The 21,770-nt window shown below is 40.1% G+C and overlaps 1 protein-coding gene across 3 annotated transcripts in view; it reads left to right on the forward strand.

Annotated features, from left to right (window-relative positions):
- LOC135214468 (N-glycosylase/DNA lyase-like) overlaps window positions 1-21,770 on the forward strand; it is an 84,287-nt gene that overhangs the window by 58,304 nt on the left and 4,213 nt on the right. Inside the window, exons 5-7 of one of the 3 annotated variants that reach the window (XR_010314347.1) lie at window positions 4,555-4,749; window positions 16,055-16,623; window positions 17,929-18,714. Coding sequence is in view for 2 of the 3 variants with exons in the window: in XM_064248814.1 (XP_064104884.1) it covers window positions 4,555-4,749; window positions 16,055-16,114 (255 nt within the window). In the remaining variant the exon portion in view is untranslated. Of the gene's footprint in view, window positions 1-4,554; window positions 4,750-16,054; window positions 17,456-17,928; window positions 18,715-21,770 lie in introns of those variants that run through there. The other 2 variants (XM_064248814.1, XM_064248813.1) reach the window with 2 other exon arrangements.

The following is a 21,770-nucleotide window of genomic DNA, read 5'->3' on the forward strand; positions in this document are numbered from 1 at the left end:
AATTTTTAAACAGTATCAAAGTCAATGCTAATCTGCTGATGTTCCTTTCAATTATAGCTTTGCAATCTGTTTTGTCATCAGGGTAAAAGTGTTCCACCTCCTCCAGTGCCTGACCTTCCACAGTGGGACAAGGTTATTTTTCGTTATATGAAGTGCTTTTAAGTTGAAATATGACTTAAGTATGCCTTGTTTTGAACTTAATTGTTATTTTTTTTTAATAGATGGTGTCTGGTGCATGTTTTTTTTTTAAATAGATTCCGTTCTATATTCATCCTATTTCATAATAATACAAAATTTACATATCTATATTTTATTGGCGTGAAAACAACAGTAAAATGTGTTCTTTCATGGCCATTATTTTTTATTAAAATACTTTTTTATCCACTATTATTTGTGGTGGAGTTGCATCAATGTTGCTGATGTATGATAATTTATAGTCATCAGCAGTGTGAACATTTTTTTTTCTTTTTGTCAGGTTCAGCTACAACTGCAGAATAAATTTAGCAGTACATGTAACAGCTTATACACAGAAGGAGGAGTAGGATATGATAAATAACTGACCCATATGGGATGGTTAAGGAGTGTTTAGTCTGCTTGAAATAAAGACTACAACTATTGGCTTTCAACAGTTGGTGCTGGTGCATGATGCAGTTCAAAGGTACTAGCAGATTCCCGGGCTTCACCATGATTTGTTTAGGCTTGTGCAAGAAGGCGGTGCTTATGACATGTTCATACAAAATTCGCTAACCGTTACATCCCTCCTTTCTTTGTAAAATAGATTTTTTTCATTATTGAACATAGATACAACAGTTCAGAAATGATAATCATAATAAAGCTTGATGAAACATAAAATCAATAAATTCGTTATTGAATTACACATTAACGTTTAAAATTCAAAATTTCATAGAAAATGCAAAAAATTATTATTGAATTACACATTACCTATAAGATTAAAAATTTAGTAGAAAATGCAAAAATATTAACAATTCCAAATTGAATTAAAGTAATATGATATTCATAACCACACTGAGTGAAAACACATTTATACTTTCCACTACGAAACAAATAAACTTGATATTCAATGCAATATTTAAAACAAATCTCTTGATTTTACAAGTAGAAAGAGCACATTATATGAAACTCAATCAATTTCAAGATAGAACAAATAATAAAGCTCAGTCTTGGAAACGTTTGGGATTAAAACTTTCCCGCTCATTGCGGCGTAATATTGGCAGGTACTTCAGTTGACGATGTGGATGACAAAGAACTGGTTGCGTTGCAACTTGTTTATCAGTGTATTTAAAATGAGATGTATCCCTTGTGAGTGTTCTACCCTGATGCTGTGCAGTTACCATTGAACCCTTTTTTTGATAACACTGTTCCCGGAGTAGGACAAAAAGACATATCTAACTTGTTGTGGACTCTGTTTTATTAGTACTTGGTCACTGGTTTAAACCTACATGGTTTAGCTCTTCTGCGACTGCCTGCATATCGCTTATTCTTAGCTTTTGCCTTGGTATCTCTCTTCCTGATGCTTGTATCCCTTGACTTTATTATAATGTGTGGCAATTTTGTATTCATTTTTCTATTGAACATGAGTTCTCCTGGGAAGACACCTGTGCTGGGGTGTGGCGTGCTACGATAATTAAAAAGAAATTTGCTAATCTGATAACTTCCACTTTTGACGTTGAACATTCGAGGTTTTAATTGCCTTCACAAGAGGTTTCATAAAAGCTTCAGCAGTAGCATTTGACATGGGGTGAAGTGGCATAATTTTTTGATGCCTGAATCCATAGTTATTTGCAAACTCTGAGAAAAACATGACCATTAAATGGAGCGCCATTGTCTATTTTAATAACACTGGGTATTCCAAATAAACTGAAATATTGGGTATTCCAAATAAAGCAAAAATATTTTCAAGCCTGACAGTCACTATATCTGCTTTAATGTTCAGTAATTTCTCGACGACAGGATAACAACTAAAGTCATCTATGACAACTATGAACTACTCTCCGGTAGGGAAGGGGCTACAAAAAGGGATTTTGACGAAGGAAAAATCGATTTCTGGGGAGAGACATGTGTCGCCTGGTGAAAAGATCCTTTTAGCCTCTTTTCTGATATAAATACTTTCTAAATATACCAGAGAAAAAGTTAGCATTGGTATGCAGAGGTACTACCCTTGCGCGAGCACCCAAAGGGTGTCGTGTACAAAGTTCAGGGCGTGTGAAAGCCAAAGCCACTATTCACAGGTCTCCTGCCATTTAGAGTATTCCTTCCCAAAACCCCGGTATGGGGTGCGCCGAGTCAACGGTCACCCCCCGCACCGCCTCCGTATTACTACTGCTAACGCCCGATGCGAGTGCCCTCACTCAATCTTTGCTTTTCTAGATACCTTTCCTGGCTTGGATATGTGTAATTGCTGGGTAGGTATTATTAAAACTTATTTTATTATGAAAATGTCATTTTTGTTATAAAAATATATTTTGTACCACTTGCTCCTTCCCATACCATTGCCATACCATGCCAGTTGTGTTGGGGTTAGCAATGTTAACCCCATGATAGTGAAATATTGTGCAGTGGAGGAGGTGCTGTTAGTCCCCTCATTCTCTTAGGCAAAGGTCCCTGTTAAACTCCCCAGCACCTGGGTGGAGGCATACTGGTAGCCCAAGGAAGGTCAGCAGGGTTTGCCCATGGACAGTCACCCCCTCAGGCGGTCCTGTTGTTAAAACCCAGGTCGCGACAGAGCGCCATTGGAAAGTCGTCTCTTAAGGAAGTGTCTCGTCTTGCCGTGAGTTGGTCCAGCTACGAGGAGTCGCTCCCCAGGTACCAGTGGCGCTTTATTGATGAGTCTCATCCACTGTAAAGGAGGACTCAATATGTCACCTAAGAAGGCCAGTGTATTACAAAAGGACCAACGTCCTTCTTGCAGCTTCTGGGACACTCCAGAATGCTTTTCACATGATGATGACAGCTTAGAGGGTCAGTGTAGTGAAAGGATACCCTCTTCTAAGTTTCGTTCTTCGTCGAGGAAGTCATCCTCTGGGCGTCCATCTGATGAGGCTGCACACAGAAGTTCTGAGCATCTGTTGGTGCTGGATCTTTATGCTCCCTACTCCAGACGGTTCCTCTGTATTAGAGTCTAGTTCTGAGAGGCTTACAGCACCCAAGCGTCTGTTGGCGCCTGTGCGTCCTTCTCGAGCAGAAAGGGACTCGGTCCTACCTTCTGTATCTTCAGTAATTCAAGAGATCCCATTGGCGCAGGAGCACCTACAGGCACAAGAGCTCCCATTGGCGTAAGAGCTCCCAAGCCGCCCAATGAACCAAACTAAAACTTCTTTCAGTTTTTTCTGAAGATTGAAAATGAAACCCCCAAAATGACTGTGTATAACATGTTTACTTATAAGTATTTACATTTTATTTTACTCAACACTCAAGTACTTTCAGACTGTATCTGTGACCCTTTGTCAAGAGAAGATTGCTGGGCCTTGACCCATAGTGACAACCTTGCAAATCTCTTGGAAAAGGGCCACAGATAGGGCCTGAAAGTACTCGAGTGTTGAGTAAAATAAAGTGTAAACACTTATAAGTAAACACGTTATACACAGTAATTTTGTGGATTTCTTTTTCAAATCGCCCATTGGTGCTGCAGACTCCTAGAGCTCCCATGAGAGCCTGAGCTCCCACGAGTGCCCACTGGCACCAAAGCGCCCATCAGGGCCACTGGATCAGATTGTGGTTGTTCAACATCCAACTATTACAGGGATACAGTGTACCCAGAACATCTGACACTTATAGGGATGGGTTGTGGTTTTTACTTTAATATAGGTGACATAATAATCTGGTTGGTTGTTTTTGTTATGGTACTGTCCCCAGGGCAAGGGCAAATTGTTGTCCTTGTGAGCAATTAGAATCATCCTTGCTACAAGGTGATCCTTGGCTTTACTGCCGCACCACTACACGTTAAGTTGAGCACCAACCAGAGGTAGTCTCTACTGCAAGCTCTCTTAACTAACTAGGAAGGATAAGCATTGTTTCAATGCTTGCAGCTTATCTATTTCTAAGTCATTACATGACTTAATGTTGTAGAGTAGAGTATGTCCAAATATCCCACCTGTCAATGTGGGAATCAGCTATGTAATTACTGGGTAAGTTGCATAATTAAAAATGATGCATTTATAATAAAACAAGGTTTTAACTATATTTACCCAGTAATTACATGATCAAAGCCCTCCCTCCTCCTCACTGATGGACATAAGCATAAATGTAATGAGCTATTCTGCTGTGTCGTTCCTAACGTTCTCACTAGGGGGCGAGACTGGTGTCACTTACGCACTTTCAGTGTCATTACTGCAAAATAACAGTAACTATAGCTATGTAATTATTGGGTAAGTATAATTGAAACCTTGCTTTATTATAAAAATATCATTTTTGACAAAACTGAAATCAAATTGAACTTGTTCTTTTTACAAGAACAAATCCTCTATATTGAAACTAAAATAAATTATTGATTGTTCCCAGAAAGTTTAATTGATAATAACAATAATAATTCCACAGGTAGCTGACTGCATCTGTCTCATGTCAATGGGTCACTTGGAGGCCATACCTGTCGACACCCATGTGTTCCAAATCGCCGCTAGAGATTACTTGCCGCACCTGAGGTCTTGCAAGACAGTGACTGACAGAGTCTATAAGGAAATTGGCGATCACTTCAGGAAGGTCTTCGGAGAGTACGCTGGCTGGGCTCATTCTGTAAGTATGGCAGGTGTGGTAAGTCAGTTTATTGTAGCATAAGCAGGTTTAAGTGCGCTGAGATCATATAACAGTTGAGATGAGATGGACTGGATCTTTGGTTAGAGTAGATGTTTCAGATAGTTTTAATTTATTTCAAAAGTTATATTGCAAAGTCTTGTGCATTGTGAGACACCTGATGTGCATTGTGAGACACCTGATGTGCATTGTGAGACACCTGATTACATGCTGCACAACACATTGCTTGTGCAGACATGCAATATAACAATGTGAATGTGTTAAATATGAATAATATGTAAATTTCATGTAAAAGGCATAACTGTTTGAGGAATGATGACCACGTGTGCAAAAAGATTACAACAGTATTCCTGAAAAGGAAAAAGACTTAGTATCACAAATTGAAATATAAGAGGTGCGATTGACAGGTATAACCTTCACAGACCTTAGCATTTGTAAATGAAGTGTGGTCATTGGAAGAGATTTTAAATGGGATAAGTATTATCCCTACAAAGGATTTCAGAGTGACAATAAAAACTCCCAGTGAGTTTTACAGACCCATAGGGATCATCTTGGAACAGAGGTAGCTTCTTCGTGGATGGTGTAGAAGGAATTCTTTAATAGAATTGAAATGTCATTCAGAGTAGGAAAAAAGAATTTATGTATATTACAGGAAATCGAAGCTGAAGAAACAAAATTATTGACGAATGTAAACAGTTCATTATTTCAGGGCGTTATGTTATATATGAATTGAATAAAAACCAATAATACAAGCCATGTTTCGTAATAACTTATATACTGTCAATTGCATACCTATAGATATGCTATATGATTATATGAATCATAAAACACCATAAAATATGCATGATGGCAGTGGGGAGGTGAAATGTCTAGATAAACAACCACTCAGTGATCAGCTGATTCTGACAGTTCGCTCATCGTAGACAACTTGACTGAGTAAGTCAGTGTTGCCATCTTTATATTTTGCTACAGATAACTATAAGTTTTGGTGTCTTTCAAGAAATCCTCCATTATTGAAGTCAAGACACTCCTCTATACTTCATTGTATGTGTATCTCGGAATGGTTACTGTGCTGACAGCTGTTTTTTCTTTTTTTCTAGGTTAGCTTGGTTAACTACTGCATTTGACATTCTCTCCAATTTTACTAACTGGCTATTCAAGTGATCATTTTGCCCCCCTACATAAGACACATATTTTTGAAGCATTAAACATGTTATTTGGACACTGAGATTACTATATTCATATTATTTAGCATCTCTATATTTAAATTACTTTAATGATTGACATGATTTTGATGTGTCTTTTATATATTTGCCAGATATTGAAGATAAATGAATCAGACTGCATTCAAAAACATGTAAAATACTTGACTTTGACTTCTGAATTATAACGTAATCATAATATTCTAAAATTAATCAGACATCTTAATAATTTGGCATACTTTTTTCTTTTCTTTAAAGACTATAATTGACTGCTACAGGAAAAACAACTCAAATTAGTACTTGCAAGTGCATTCAACAAACTCAAATGAATAGCCACATGAACAGTTGCTGTATTCCAATTACCACCTTTGCTTAGAAAGGGGCAGGGCATCACTGCTAACTTAGCGTGTGGCAACTATACTTGTCATCACCTGTCGCACACTAACGTACCTTTCGTTGTCCGCATTCACCAATGTGTATAACAACCCCACACAATCACCCTCACATATACCCCGCACTGGCTCTTTCTAGTACTCGGTAACGAGGCCACAAAAACCCGAGGATTCTTCATGTCTATGACCCCGTCATACACATGCACACTCGCTCTTACCAACTTACTCTCACCCACACCTTCAACTACATATTCACACTTGTCACCGTTGGCGATCCTGAGACTATCTGGCCACACAGCTTTCACACTAACAACTTCCCCGACTTTGGGCGGCACTTTTACACTCTTTTGCAACCAACAGCACCCCCTTCCATACCTTACTGTTTACTCCTCCATCCCTATCCAAGTACAGCTCTCCACGTACATTCCCTTTCATGTGCAATTCGATCATATTCGTGCTCGGACGGACCACCATCCCACACTTCTTCAAGAACCTGTACCCTAACAACTTATACTTATCATTCATTCCCTCAACCACATAAAAGTCACTTTCATCAGTCACTACCCCCTCGATTTCTGTCCTCTCACGCAACATTCCCACCACAGGCACACTTAAAATCTCTATTCCGCGTACCTCCCCTTTACATTTCCTAACCTCACATCCACTCCGCAACATATCACATCCATTCTTAAAGAGAACATTGGTGCTGCAGCCAGTATCAATCAGAGACTAAACACCTTTACATTTTACTTTCACAGTCATGCACTCATGGGCTCTATCCCTGAACTCATGCAATAACCCTTCCCGCACATGCATCACCCTTACTGCCCGCACACTAGAGGACCCACCCAACTGAATCCCCTTAACATCTAGTTTCCCAAATTTCTAGCCTGATTCATCTTCTTTCACCTACACACACTCGCCACATGACTTTCCACTCCACATTCAGCACACTTAGCACGCTGTTCTAATATTTCTTTAAAAAGTCCACTATATCCCTACTGCCATATTCCTCATATCTTGTACATCAAGGTACCTCTCTCATGTACACAGCCTTTCGTACTTCTCGCTCACTCTCGCTCTCGTTTCCACTACTTCCTTCCTGACACACCCCCTAACCTCTTCCGAATACAGTGAATCCACTTCCATACTTACTACATCCATACTCTTAGCTACACTCTTCTTACCCTTCTTACCTGCTTGTTGCCACTTACCACCATCCGAATCACTTTCATCCTGTTCCTTACTCTCAGCCTTTTTCCCAACATATCTGTCCTTGTCTTATCCTCATCCTGTCAATCATTCTTACCAATCTTCTTTCCCTTAGCCTTCTTCTCAGCTCCCTTCTTATCCTTGTCCTCAGGTTTATCCTTATCCTGTGCCTTCCCCTTCTTTCCCTCACTTATCATAACCAAATCACCTTCGTCACTTGTACTCTCATCCAATCGCTCTTCTACCTTCTTTATTACTCCAAGTTCGTCGCAAGATCCAGGAAGCCCACCTCCAACACCCCTTTCTCCAAGAAGTTCCTTCACCATTTCCCTCACAGCAGGCATCATCATCTCCAACTTCTCATCCACTTTCTCAATCATTTGCTCTTCAACACCCTTCACTTTCTCTTTCATTCCCTCTTCCACACTCCTCATTATCCCTCTCAACTCTTCCAACTCCCTCTTATGCTTCTCACACTCAATCCTCAACCTCTCATGCTACACTTCCACTTCCTTCTTAGCTTCATTTGCCAACTGAAGTTTCTCTCTAAGTTTCATCAATTCATCCAAACCTTCCATACCGACCTCACTGTCCCAAATGTCCTATTACAACCACCATTGCAGTCCCTGTTTGGGCACCAATAATTATGTGGCGGAATCACAAGCTAAAAAGCAAAGGCAGCAAGACCTCCCCACATTTACATAAGTCACTCCGGCTGTCAAATATTCCCTCAGCCACACTTTCTCCGTTACGTTACTTTTTTCTTACTGGAAGTTTAGTTCAACAAGCTAAAAAAAAAAAACTCTTGAAACACCTGTACTCACCATACAAATCAACACAATCTTGGCGAAAAGCTATGCCTTCAGCGTAATATGGCTGTAAGCAACACCGCTACTAGCGAACAAAACACCAAACAAACCACTATCATCAACTCCCACTGAACACTAAAAAACAAAAATAAAACAAACAAGCACCAAGACCATACAAAGCACAATAAACTTCTAACACAAACAACCACCAAACAATCACCAAGACTATACAACAATCTACAACATCAAACACCACAAATTACTCACAACTCTACAACCATACAAACTTAAGCACAACAAGCTCAGTTACTCTAAAACCAAAAGACAAAAAACATAACTTATCCAAAAAGATCATACAGACTAGTACTCAACTGACAACTTCTTGGCTAACCGCTCTGACTGAATGCTGTTGACTCTGACTGCCAGCCTCCGACCACTGAGCATGTTTGGCGGCCTAGCCACTTATGAGCAAGACGCTGCCAAACAAGCAGTTCATTCAGCAACTACCCATTCATCATTCTCTCTCTCTCTCATCCTTCTCGTCTCTCTCCTCTCTCTCTCCTCTCTCATCTCACCTCCTTCTCTCTCTCTCTCTCTCTCTCTCTCTCTCTCTCTCTCTCTCTCTCTCTCTCTCTCACAAGCGACCATTGAGAACGTTGTCAAATGCAACCAATACATCATTCCTCCATATGTCCAATGTAAATCTTATTACAAAAGGTACCTTATCTGTAACACAGTCATACTTAGGACTACTGCGAATGAATGGAGGGCGCCACTTGTGAAAGAGAAGGAAAAATAGACTTTCAGCCCTAGAAGTTTAAGTGGAAAACCATATCATGAATGGACGGATGGAAAAGCATTGATATGTAGTTTTAACTAATGTTAGATTTATTATTTACTTCATAAAATTGCATAGACATAAAGTGAGTTCATTTAGCGTGTTGTGTAAAATGTATAGTGATGGAAAACATCCTTTGCTGTCTTTTTACCTGATTCAGCTGATTTTTACTTGCATTACAGGCAAGCTGCTGCTGCTGCTGTGTGTCATTTTCTAGTGTCAGGGTTAATACTAGACTCAGTTTGCTTGGGGTTTTATCTTGGCCAAGATGAAATGGCATCATATGACGGAGTCTCATAGCATGAGCACTAGACTCTGAGACATGGTCATTCTCTATACAAAAGATGCAAATTGTTATTGTTATTGTTTTATTAATAAGTACTTTAACCAGACCAATGAGAGCTATTAATTTGTTTTTTTTAATTATAGGACTTACCCAGTAATTATATAGCTAAGAGTTTCACTCACCCGGCAGTTAAATTCCAAAATTTGCTAATTGCTGTAATTTTCTGTTCTGTTTTGGCTAGGTAACAATGACCCCGCCCACTTTCGGGGTAAGAGAGGAACCACTTGGCAAAGAGCTCAGTTTGTTTCTACTGTCTGATGGCTGTAGACTGGTTGTCAGCTGCAGTTAATTCTGGAATTCTTGTGTTTTCCTTTTGTTTTTCAGCATTTGGTGAAGTATTAATTGCGTTGTTTTGGCCGATATTTTAAATTTAGGTCCTTTAAAGAACTTGATAATTTTGGACTTGTTTTCAGATTTGTCTCACTTTTTTTCAACATGTCGGACTCTAGTGTTGCCAACATTAGGTATTGTGCAAATGATTGTAAGACTAGGTTGACCAAAGAGTCTTATGATACTCATTCCTTGTGTACAAATTGCCATGGACAATTATGTTCGGTGAATGTGAGATGTAATGAGTGTCAAGATTGGGATGAGAAAACATGGAGGAACCTAGAATCTCACTTAAGAAAATTAGATAGAGATAGGTAGAGAAAGACTTTAGCTAGAGCTAGTTTGAAATCAGCTGGCCAGGGATCGTTGGATTTGAATGTTCCTGTTATTTCTCTAGCCCCAGTTCCAGTGTTAGTGAAGGAGGCGGCTGTTTGTCCCATCAACTCTTCTAGGAAAAGGTCATTGGCATACTCCCCAGTACATGGGAGGAGTCAAACCGGTAGCCCAAGGGAGGTTGGTGTTGTCTGCCTGCAAGCAGCTGTCCCCTCTGTACAACCGGTTGTATTTTCCAAGATTGCAACATAGAACTGCTGGAAAGGTCTCTCTATGGAAGTGCATTATTTATTATTTATCCAGTTTTGAAGACTCCTCTCCATGTTTTTGTCGTCAGTGGCGCTCTAGCAGTAAGTCTTGTCCTCTTAAGAGTTCCTCTATGGATGTAATGGCACCTCCTGCAGTTCCTGTTAAGAGGTAAAAGGTACCACAGCCTACTTGCAGCCACTGAAACTCTCCGGAGCAATTTTCTTCTGATTGCCTCCCAGAAGTGATGCTCATCCAGCTCCCAAGGCTCGTCGTAGTTCGACTGCTCCACAAGACTCGGTATTGTCTGCCTCTGCTCCTCCTGCAGCTCCCAAGGTGCCCACGATGTTGGAAGCAGTCAAGCGCCCATTAGCGCCAGAATCCTCTACTGTCAACAAGCGCCAAGTAGCACCCACTTGTGCTGAGTTACAGCAAGGTGGAGTTGCGACCGAGCATCCATCGGACACTCTTCCTCCAGTAGCTCCAGCTTCAGAAGTGGATCATATTCGCCTGAAGTTAGATAGCATTCTAGCTTTACTTAGTAAAGCTCCCATGACGTCTCAAGCATCCACTACAGCTCGAGCACCGGTGGTGGCTAGGACACTTCAAGCGCCCACAGGTGCTGAACACCCTCTGGCGTCCATAGGCGTGAAGCCTCCTCAGGTGCCCATAGTAGCTACGATTTCTCAGGCTCCACTGGTTGCAGATATGATGCAAGCTCCTGCAGATATTTCTCCTGTTTCGTCGGAAGAGGAAGAGACAGGATCAGGTTACCTCTTCTGTGTATGTTGCCCTAATGAATTTCCTCTTGACCACTTATCCTGCCTTCTTTTCGCCTACCACTCCCTCGTCACCCACGTCAACTTTAGGCATGGATATGCCTACTTCTTCTTCTGATATACCAAAGATGGTTCTTTCTTCTTCAGCAAAGAAAGCCTTTAAGGATATAGAAGCGTAGCTAACAGAGAAGAGGGATCAAGGCAGAACTTCTTTTAGTTTTCCTCCCTCTAGGATTTTGAGATGGAGGTATCTCTCATATGCTACTAAGGAAGCTCCCTCTTTGGGAATCTGTGCCTCTTCCCAAGGAGATTTCTCAGATTTAGTAGATTCAGCCAGATGTTCTGACTTCACTTCAGTGAAGATTTTATTTTCAGCCTTGGAATTGGCACATCTGCTGATGAAAATCTCCAAAGTGTTTGAAGTTTTGAATTTTCTTGATTGGGCAGTGGGTGCCTTGGCTTGCAAAATTAGATCCTGCTCAGTCTTGGCGGATAATTTTGCTTTGGACTGGTTGGGAGTTTTGTCTTGTATTGATGGGAATTACATATGGCTCCCATGAGTTAGCTTCCTTGTATATGTTGGGAACTCTGAAGAAGAGGGAGCTTTGGTGCTTGTACATCCTTAAGGGAGTGATGGTGACTCAAAGATCAGCTTTGTTTTATTCTCTGCTGGATAAGAAACACCTTTTTGCCCAGTCTGCAGTCCTCAGCATAGCTTCTGAGTTGCAGAAGATCCTCTGAGGCAGGACCTTCATTCTCCAGATTTCTACAACCACCTGTTCGTGGTCCCCAAGTCATGGGGGGCTGGAGGCCCATCTTGGATGTGAGTACTCACAACATCTTCATCTTGAAGACAAGATTCAAGATGTAAACAAACTGGTCAGTCCTGTTGTCCATTCGGCCAGGAGATTGGATGACGTCTGTAGACCAACAGGATGCCTATTTCCGTGTAAATTCCAGTTCAAGGAAGTACCTAAGGTTTGTATTTGAGGGAAGTGTTATATTTAAGTATTCTATTGCTTGCTTTGCCACCAGTGTATTGCTTTTAATTCTTGTCTTTTATATGGTATCGTAGATTGTAGATTCTTTTAGTCTCATGATTCTTGTAGTAATTCTTTTAAAGTCTCAGGAGGATTAGAAAGACAGCGCAGTTTTTCCTATTTCAGTAACACAAATATAGATACACTTATTAACACATACAAGTTTAGTTGGTATTGAGGGTTGTACGGCTCTCTTATTGTCTGCTTGAGGCAAAGTGTTGTAATATGACGACGTGTCGATGTTTGAAGTCTTTCTTCCCCACGGCAGGTAAGGCACACAACTGCACCCTCTGGTTACTGTTTTGCTTCTCTTCTTCTCTACTTCTCTGCTTCTTCTGTCGACATTTCTTCAAATAGGGCAGTCATTTTCTGTTGCCGCTTTCTGGTCATCTTCATTGGTTGGTGACTTAATGATGATGTCCATCGTACCACCCTTTTTGGGCGGTAATTAATTTCAACACTTCCTTGCTGGGCATGGTTAATAATTTCACCGGAAGTGTCTGGTTTTCATCAGCAGGTCAAGGGTTTATTTCAACTGCTTTATCATACAGCAGGTAATGTATTTTTTAAATTGCCGCTAACGCGATAAACACTCCGCATGTTTGGGTTATGGTCATCATTATGACAAACACACCCGGTGTTTAACTCTCTCTCTCTCTCTCTCTCTCTCTCTCTCTCTCTCTCTCTCTCTCTCTCTCTCTCTCTCTCTCTCTCTCTCTCTCTCTCTCTCTCTCTCTTCTCCTCTCTTCTCTCTTCTCTCTATCTATTCATTATATCTGCTTTATTTTCCTTAACTAACATTACAGAAAGACTTATCAATTTTGAGTTCTTTGCTTTGGTGTTTCAATGGCGCCACAGGTTTTCACCAGAGTGATGGCTCCATCGCAAAGTGGCTACACCTTCAAGGGATAAGAGACTCCATGTATTTGGACGATTGGCTTCTGAGAGCCAATTCAGAGAGTCAGTGCACGGAGGACCTCAGGAAGACTATTGTTAGTACAAGAATTAGGTATTCTACTGAACCACCACAAATGTCAGTTAATCCCCTCTCAGAGAGTTCAGTATTTTGGAATGATAAAAGTGTCTCAGGATTTTTGGGTTTTTCCAACACCGAAAAGGATAGAATCTTGTCTAAAGAAGGTACAGGAGCTTCTTTCACTGGAAGAATGCTCAGCCAATAATTGGATGAGCCTTCTTGGTTTTCATTCCCCAATGGAACAATTCATACACCTGGGCAGACTACATCTCAGACCACTACAGTTCTTTTTGAAAGTGAGCTGGAACAGAAAGGTTCTTCCAGTCTTGTTCGTGTTTCCAGTGATAAAAGTAATAAAGGACGACCTTCTCTGGTGGAACTACTAGGAGAGATTATCACATGGAAAGTGTCTTCATCTGTTGAACCCTGACCTGAACTTCTTCTCAGATGTGTCAGACCTGGGATGGGGTGCTCTTTTAGAGAAGAGCTAGTGTCAGGGTTAAGAACAAGACGATTGTAGTCCACTCGGACAATGCAACAGAGATCTCTCACATAGCGAAGCAAGGAGGGACTCGGTCATTCTCTCTGTATGAGGCGGGGAGCGGTCTTCTCTTCTGGGCGAAACATAATGATACAGTGGTGCCCCCGTATCCCAGGGGATGGGTACCAGACCCCCCGCGAATAGTTGGAGCCCTTTAAAAATGCTTAAAACATCCTATTTTGTTAATTAAAACTCAAGAAAAACCCACAAAAAATGTTTAAACCTGTTTTATGATGAAAATGATGAAAAAACCATGAATTTTTGGATATTTCTCATAGAAAAATACTGCAAATATGTGCATTTCCCACATATAATGGGTAGGTATGGTCCATAGAGAAATCCGCGAATGCGTGAGTCCGCAAATTCGGAGAATGCGAATACTGGGGCCCACTATACCAGGATAATGACCACTGTACGTATTAACAGATGAGCATGGACCTTGGATCCACTAGTCTGCTTAGACCTGTGGAAAATTTGGTGAAAACCAATGATTGATCTGTTTGCCCTGTCTCGGAACTGTCTTCTTCCTCTGCATTGTTCGTCAGTACCAGATCCTCAAGCCTGGTGAAAATGTAAATCGGTGTTTGTGTCTCATTATCTACAAGTTATTGAAACAGTGTATGATGGTTGTAGTACTTTGGGTCCTTTTCTTGCGGCTGGTGTGGTATTGGGAAAGGAAGTGTAGGAAGCAATCCTTTGTAAAATCTTTTTTCTCCTTATTATAAGGCAATTATGTTTTTTGGGGAGCCTGTACTATGTTTTTTGGGAAGCCTGGAGGTACAAAGTGCCTTAGTACCCTCCAATCCTTTGGTAGGGTGGTGTTGGCATTATATTTTAAACATGTTTTGGAGATAGGTAACAAAGTTTTTTCCCTAGTATGTTATTGAACCCTGGGCAGGGGTAATTTACCTTTCAATTGTTGGTCATCGGAAGTATCTTTCGCCACAAGAGTCCCACTAAAGTAGTAGGCGCTTACTAGCTTTACAGCTACGTCTCTACATGATAAGAAGAGTGACATCCAGAGGCAGTACTTTCCTGCATCAACTTTCTTATCAGGTAAGGAATCACAAACATTTTTTATGTAATGTTGGCAAAATTTGTTCTATCCTCTTTCTAGTTAAAGTGTTAATTTTTGAGGTAGAAATATCCATGCATCCCACCATCCCTCAGTGTGGGAATTAGCTATATAATTACTGGGTAAGTCCCATAATTAAAAATGAAGTTTTAATTATACTTACCCAGTAATCATATAATGGGAACCCACACTCCGACCCCTAGCATGGTCTTTTCTTTTTAAAGGCTTGAAACAAACTGAGCTTTATGCCAAGTGGGTGGGGGGACATTGTTACCTAGCCAAAACAGAACAGAAAATTAGCACAATCCACGAATTTCTGAATTTAACTGCCAGGCAAGTGAAACTCTTAGCTATATAATTACTGGGTAAGATAATTAAAACTTTTTTTTATCATACAAATGTCATATTTAATGATAAATTTCTGCATGTATTTATGAAATTACAGGTTTCCAAGGCTGTTATAATTGGATTATGAAATTGTGATTGGGGGACAGGTGGTTGAATGAGGGGTGGTACCCCCCCCAAACTCCACACACACACACACACACACACACACACACACACACACACACACACACACACACACACACACACCTTCTTCAACTTTCAGTAGTTTTGATTGCATAGTAAAGGGCAGATGAATTAGGGTGAAGATGTGAGATTGGATGTGATGAAGGAAGGTGAATATATGTGGATGAAAGTGTTGTGTTGGGGTTCCTCTGTGATAATCCCTTGGAGGAAAGGTGAGCATGTGGAGGGTAAGTGGAAGATGTTCTCATCTAGCCATCATAACTAGTCTGTCTTACTCTCTTTGCAGCTGCAAGAGTGAAACATTTTTATCCCTTTTTTTTGTAGAGAAAAGTAGAAAAAAGGATACTGAAAGGCAGTTGGTGAGGTGTTGGTACTATTGGTGGTCCTTGTAGGCAAATGACAGAAACATTCAGTACAATATATGAACCTTCATGTATATGTATTGCATTCTTTATATTTCATGTCCATTTATATACCTCCCTATATATTTAATGTATGTCATTCTCATGTATCATGTACAATATGTAATGACTGAATCTCAGCCATCTGGCAGCCATGTTTCACCAGTATGCCACCGCTCTGTATTCCTTGCTTCCACATCATTTGCAACATTGTGATTTTGTTTACTTCACTTAAGGCAGGTCCACACGCTTCGTTTTGCACAACAATTTGTCTGTGCAGTCTGAAGACGGAATGAAAACCTTACAATTTTATTGCGTCTACACAGTACCATGATGTTTGTACGAGTTTCGCTCAGTTTTGTCAACATTGTCATTGAGGAGGTACTCCTTTTGTCAATTTTGACGTGTTGTGAAAAAAAAAAGATTGGAACGTCTCAGAAGCACCCGGCGTTCAAAGTGGTCGTAAAAGTGGCTTTTGAAAAGGCAAAATTTCTCCCATATTAAATTACTGCGTGAACTACGTGATGAGCTTAATGATTGGCGCAATTACTTGCGAATGGACATAGAAACATATAGTACTTATTTATTGGAACTAGTGACACCCCATATCATTAAAGAAAATATGTGTATGAGAACAGCAATTTCACCACATGAAAGGCTAACAGCAACGTTACGATTTTTGGCAACTGGCAGATGTTACAAAGACCTTGAATTCACAACAATCATCTTGAAACAAGCATTAAGTACAATCATTCCGGAAACATGTGAAGCTATCTACAAGGTGCTGAGGAATGAATATTTGAAGGTAAGTTATAATGCTAGTCTAGAAAAAAAAAATTAAATTTTTACATGAACCTGAAAAGTAAATATAAGAGTTGCACAAAAGATAGGCCAAATTTAATAAAATGACTTGCAAGTAGCTCAGATTGATTTAAATGTTGACATTTAGTTTGCAAGGGAAGAGTGGGTCACGTCTTGATGGGCGTCTGTTTGTCGATCTTGTTCACCTTCCTGTGGGCTAATGCTTTTAACTGGCATAATTTGCCCAGTTGTTGCATACCCTTGAGTGGGCAAATGCTGTTCAGGGACATAGTTATGTTCTACAGGCTGCAGCTGCTGCAAGATGGAGTGGTACTGTGCAACTGTTGATGGAAGAGTATGTGGCATTCTAAATTGTTGGGGCATATTCTGTTGACACGAGTTCCTTTCACTCACGAATCCAAAATTATCTTGTCGCTGGCTTGTGATATCAACAATTTTAAAGTTTCTCGTTAGCGCGCCCAACTCTGCTTCAAATAACACGTCGGAAATTAGTTTTTGAGCAATTGCATTTTGGGAACTAGCGACGCCTCGGAGTTTATTTGCCACATGCATTCCAAATAGTACCGTAAAAGCATCATCTGCATGTAGCGACTCCAGTCTCCTTCCTACCAACCTCATAACTTCAGTTGTGTCATCTTCATTTGGAACTCCCTTTCTCTTACGAACTGAAGAGTTAGATCTTGAAGAATTACGTGACAATACCTTGCTACTATGGCCACTTGACTCTTCAGATATAGGAGTAGCAGTTGCTTTGCTGCGTTCACTGTCAGTAGCATCTTCATGAACATCCTCTTCCGCCTGGAAATAATAAATAATTTCATTAATACAATAATAGATGTGAAAATAGTAAATGTTTATTTGCATATAAAGTTGAGAAAAATAAATAAAAAAACATTGGTCTACAAAAGATAGAGATTGCATTTATCAATTTCGATTTAATTTTCGAGTTTTTAACTGATTTCTTAACTTGGTCGAAGTTTTAGATTTTTACACAAAAAAAGCTGAATAACTCAACAACTATATCGAAATTTAATAATGTTATTTTTACCAGTTGTATAGCAATGTCTGTTGATTCCTATGGCGATAAATGCCAAAATCGAAATAGTTATAATTTATTTAATTATGAGCTCGACACCTGATATATATAAATAACTTTTTCTATGTATCAAATAAAATAAATTTCATGTACAGTAGTCTTTTACAATTATGTTATCCATACGAGTTTAAAATTTAAGATATAATAAAAACAATATTGTCTTTGCTTTCAAATTATTTCTTTTCTTTTCAGTTTCCCAAGACTGAAGAGGAGTGGCTGGTAGTTGCAGCTCAGTTTGAAAGAATGTGGCAGTTCCCTCATTGCTTAGGAAGCATTGATGGGAAACATATTAGAATTGTGCCACCTAAAGGAAGCGGATCATACTTTTCTAATTATAAGAAAGCCCACAGTGTTGTGCTTATGGCAATAGCAAATGCCAATTGCGAATTTTTGTATTGTGATACAGGCACAAATGGTAGGATCTCCGATGGAGGAGTAATAAATAACACTAAATTTTATGAAAAACTAACTAAGAACGAGTTAAGAATTCCTTAGCCTCGGTCTATTGAAAATTCAAACACAGTTTTATGATATGTTTTGTAGGTGATGAAGCCTTTGCTATGCGTCCAGAACTTCTTAAACCATATCGACGAGATACATTATCAAGGGAACGAAGAATTTTCAATTACCGCCTATCTAGAGCGAGGCGTGTCATTGAAAACACATTCGGAATATTGGCTTCGCGATTTTGTATTTTTCACACAAGTATTAATTTGAAGATGGACAACATGGATACTGTAGTTCTAACGTGTTGCGCCTTACACAACTTTTTGCGCAGAAGAAGCCCCCAAATCTACACCCCTCATGAAAGTATGGATCGGGAAAATATTTCTGAAGGTACTGTCAAAGTAGGAGAAAGATGTGACCCAGAATTAGTTCACGAACTACAGCGTGGAACAAGAGGACAGATTTTGAGCAATGCTATTGTTGTAAGAGACCAATTCAAAGATTACTGTAATAATGAGGGGGCTGTTACTTGGCAAGATACATTTATAAATTAAAATGGTAAATATATATATATATAATATATATATATATATATATATATATATATATATATATATATATATATATATATATATATATATATATATATATATATTTATATATATATATATATATATATATATATATATATATATATATATATATATATATATATCATATATATAATATATATATATATATATCAGTAATGTTTCACTCAGAAAAAGAGATAGTAAATAAATTGATCATATAAATGAATTGTTTTTTTTTCTTACCTGTTCTGGTGGTTCGTCCACTGCAGCCTCTTGAATTTCATCCATGGTATTTCTAGAGTGCCTTGAGGTTTCGTGATCATTTAGAAAATGTAACAAGTCGAAATACCAAAGAGATGGCTTGTAGATTTCCTCTTCTCCAGCGCCAGATCGATTCGAATCATTAACTTTAGCCAATTCTTTGCGGTAAACACTTCTCAAAGAATTTATTTTTTTTACCACCATGTCTCTGTTGGCATTTTTATCAGTTTCTTTGAATTTTTCCACTAAGCTTTCATAAGCCTTCCCCTTTTTATCCCGGTCACTATAATCCTTTGATTTGACACGCCAAATGCATGGGAAACTTTCGTACAATGCAATAAATTCTGTGAGGAACTCTCGAGAACATTGCCTAAGGTCTGCCATTGTCGCTTGTTGAATTAAAACTGAGGCACAAAATGAAACGAAAGACGGTGCTACCGTCTACACATACCGACTTGTCTGCACAGTTCATGGATATCTATGCTCTCCTAGCACAGTTATCTCTGCAACTGTACCGTCTTGCGCTGGAATCAAAACTGTGCTGTTTTCCTGTCCACACGCAACGTTTTATCTGCAACGTCTTGAACTGTGCAGACAAAAGGTTGTGCAAAACGTAGCGTGTGGACCAGCCTTTAAACATTATGAACATACTTTTAATATTTTCTTGTTTCCTTCATCCCCAGCCTTTAGTGATGAGGATAACACATCAAACACACACAAGAGGATTTTACCCATGCATCCGGTCCCCTTCATTGCTTCTGGGTTACTTACTGTCCGTCCATTTCAGCTATGCAGAGCAGACACGCACATACATATGCACATACTCACTTGCTGATCCAGTAACTCTTATTTAAACTGTTGTTTCAAAAAGATGAGCTAATAAGTGTTATTCATGGCATATTACACATAATTGATGAGCTAGAAGATTTTGTAGGCCAGCCAAAAGCCACCACTAGTTAAGGATTGCTAGATGCCAGTAGTGTAGGAGTGTATCCCCGTAGTGGTAACACCGTGGGAGAGGAGTTCACCAGGACGACACTACCCTCCTCCCCCTTACTACCAGCCCCTCCCCTCCACCCAACAGACTGTGACAGATTTCCTTCAGGTTATCAAGTATTTAGAAGAATCTTGCTGGTATAAAGAAGCGAAAAGACGATGCGAAGATGAAGAAAGAAGAAAATGAAGAAGATGGAAGACCACAAGAAGAGTTATGCAGAAGAGAGGAAAACATGCACAGAGATGAGGAAAATGCAAGATTTACTGCCCTTATCCAGGCACTGTTGTCTGCCCAACCCTCCCATCAGAAAACCCCATACCAGGTACAGAGATGGGTACTTCTTCCTCCAATCAACCTTCTCTTCCCCCACCTCAAAAAGCGACGGCGCAAACGCCGCCTCCACTTAAGCCAAATGTTTAGGGAATGGAGACGCTGGTGGAATGATTATGCCATTATGCTGGATCTTTACAAGCTTCCTAGGGAGAAACAGTTGATCCAGTTGCGGATGTGCCTAGCCCCTGAAACTCAACGCGTGTTAGAACACACCTTGCAGATCTCACCTTCCACAGATAAGTCTGTAGACGAAGTGTTGGATGCCCTGCAGTCTGACATAAAGGTTTTACGCAATGAAGTTCTTCACTGTAGGGAATTTCTTGGTTGCAAACAGATGGAAGGAGAATCTTTTGCTGATTTCTACGTAAGGCTTCGACTCATTGCAGAGGAAGTCGACTTGTGTCCAGGGAACACAGGTGCATGTAAGGAGACCCAGTTGAAAATAGTCATTTTGATGGTCATCCAAGATGCAGAGTTAGTTTAGATAATAATCTCCTTGAACACCGCCTCCTCTTTACAAGATGTCGTCATGACCTGTCGGTCATATGGAGCAGCTAAGAACGCAACTTCTGCCATAACTGCCCTACCTAACCAGTTGCGCGCTTACAAGTAAGAAGAAAAGGAAAAATTAAAACTTACCTTCAAAACCGACTTTGGTCCCAGCGGCTTTATGCCAGTCTTGCGCTCGACAGCATGGCCCTAATGAGTGCCCTGCTACCAGTATTACCTGCAAAAGCTGTGCCTGCCTCGGTATTGGTCCAGGACAATTAAATGCCGTGCCAACAAAGCCCAGTGTCGCTTTTGCCACCACATTGGACACTTTGATAAGTGTTGCAGAGAGAAGATCCATTAGGATGGATCTCCGAGCAACAAAACTGCCCACTCCAGCAAGACCCAAGATGCGCGGCAGAACAGCTGCCGTCATTTAGGATATCCTTCTTCCACAGCCCCGAAGACACCCCAACCCTCTGTTTTTTTCTGTCATATGGCGACATAAACTCTTGCCTACAGATGTTACCAGACAAGTGCTGATGTCACCATTATTGGCCAGTGACACCTAGAGAGTTTAGGCATCACCAGGAGCAGCCTTCAACCTCCTCCACCAACTACAATGTTTACTGCGGATGGGTCCAAAATGGCGCCTGCTCTTGGTATGTTCCAGGCTACTCTCACCTTTAAGCAGGCAGTCTTGTTCTGCTAGGATTCATGTCCATAAGAATGTCCAGACCACTCCTGTCTTATGCACATTGTTAAGAGTTGGCCATAATATCTCTGGATTTTCCAAAGCCCATTGCTGAAATTAGACATGTCAATAAATGCAAGGACAACCTATTCCAGCCACCACATCGCCTTCGGCTGCCAAGGTATAGTATTTCCTCTGAGAATTTTCTGATGTGTTGGTTTCTGAAGAAGACTTGAAGTCA

This window comes from Macrobrachium nipponense, chromosome 45 (genome assembly GCF_015104395.2).
Source record: "Macrobrachium nipponense isolate FS-2020 chromosome 45, ASM1510439v2, whole genome shotgun sequence".
Classification (NCBI taxonomy): domain Eukaryota; kingdom Metazoa; phylum Arthropoda; class Malacostraca; order Decapoda; family Palaemonidae; genus Macrobrachium; species Macrobrachium nipponense.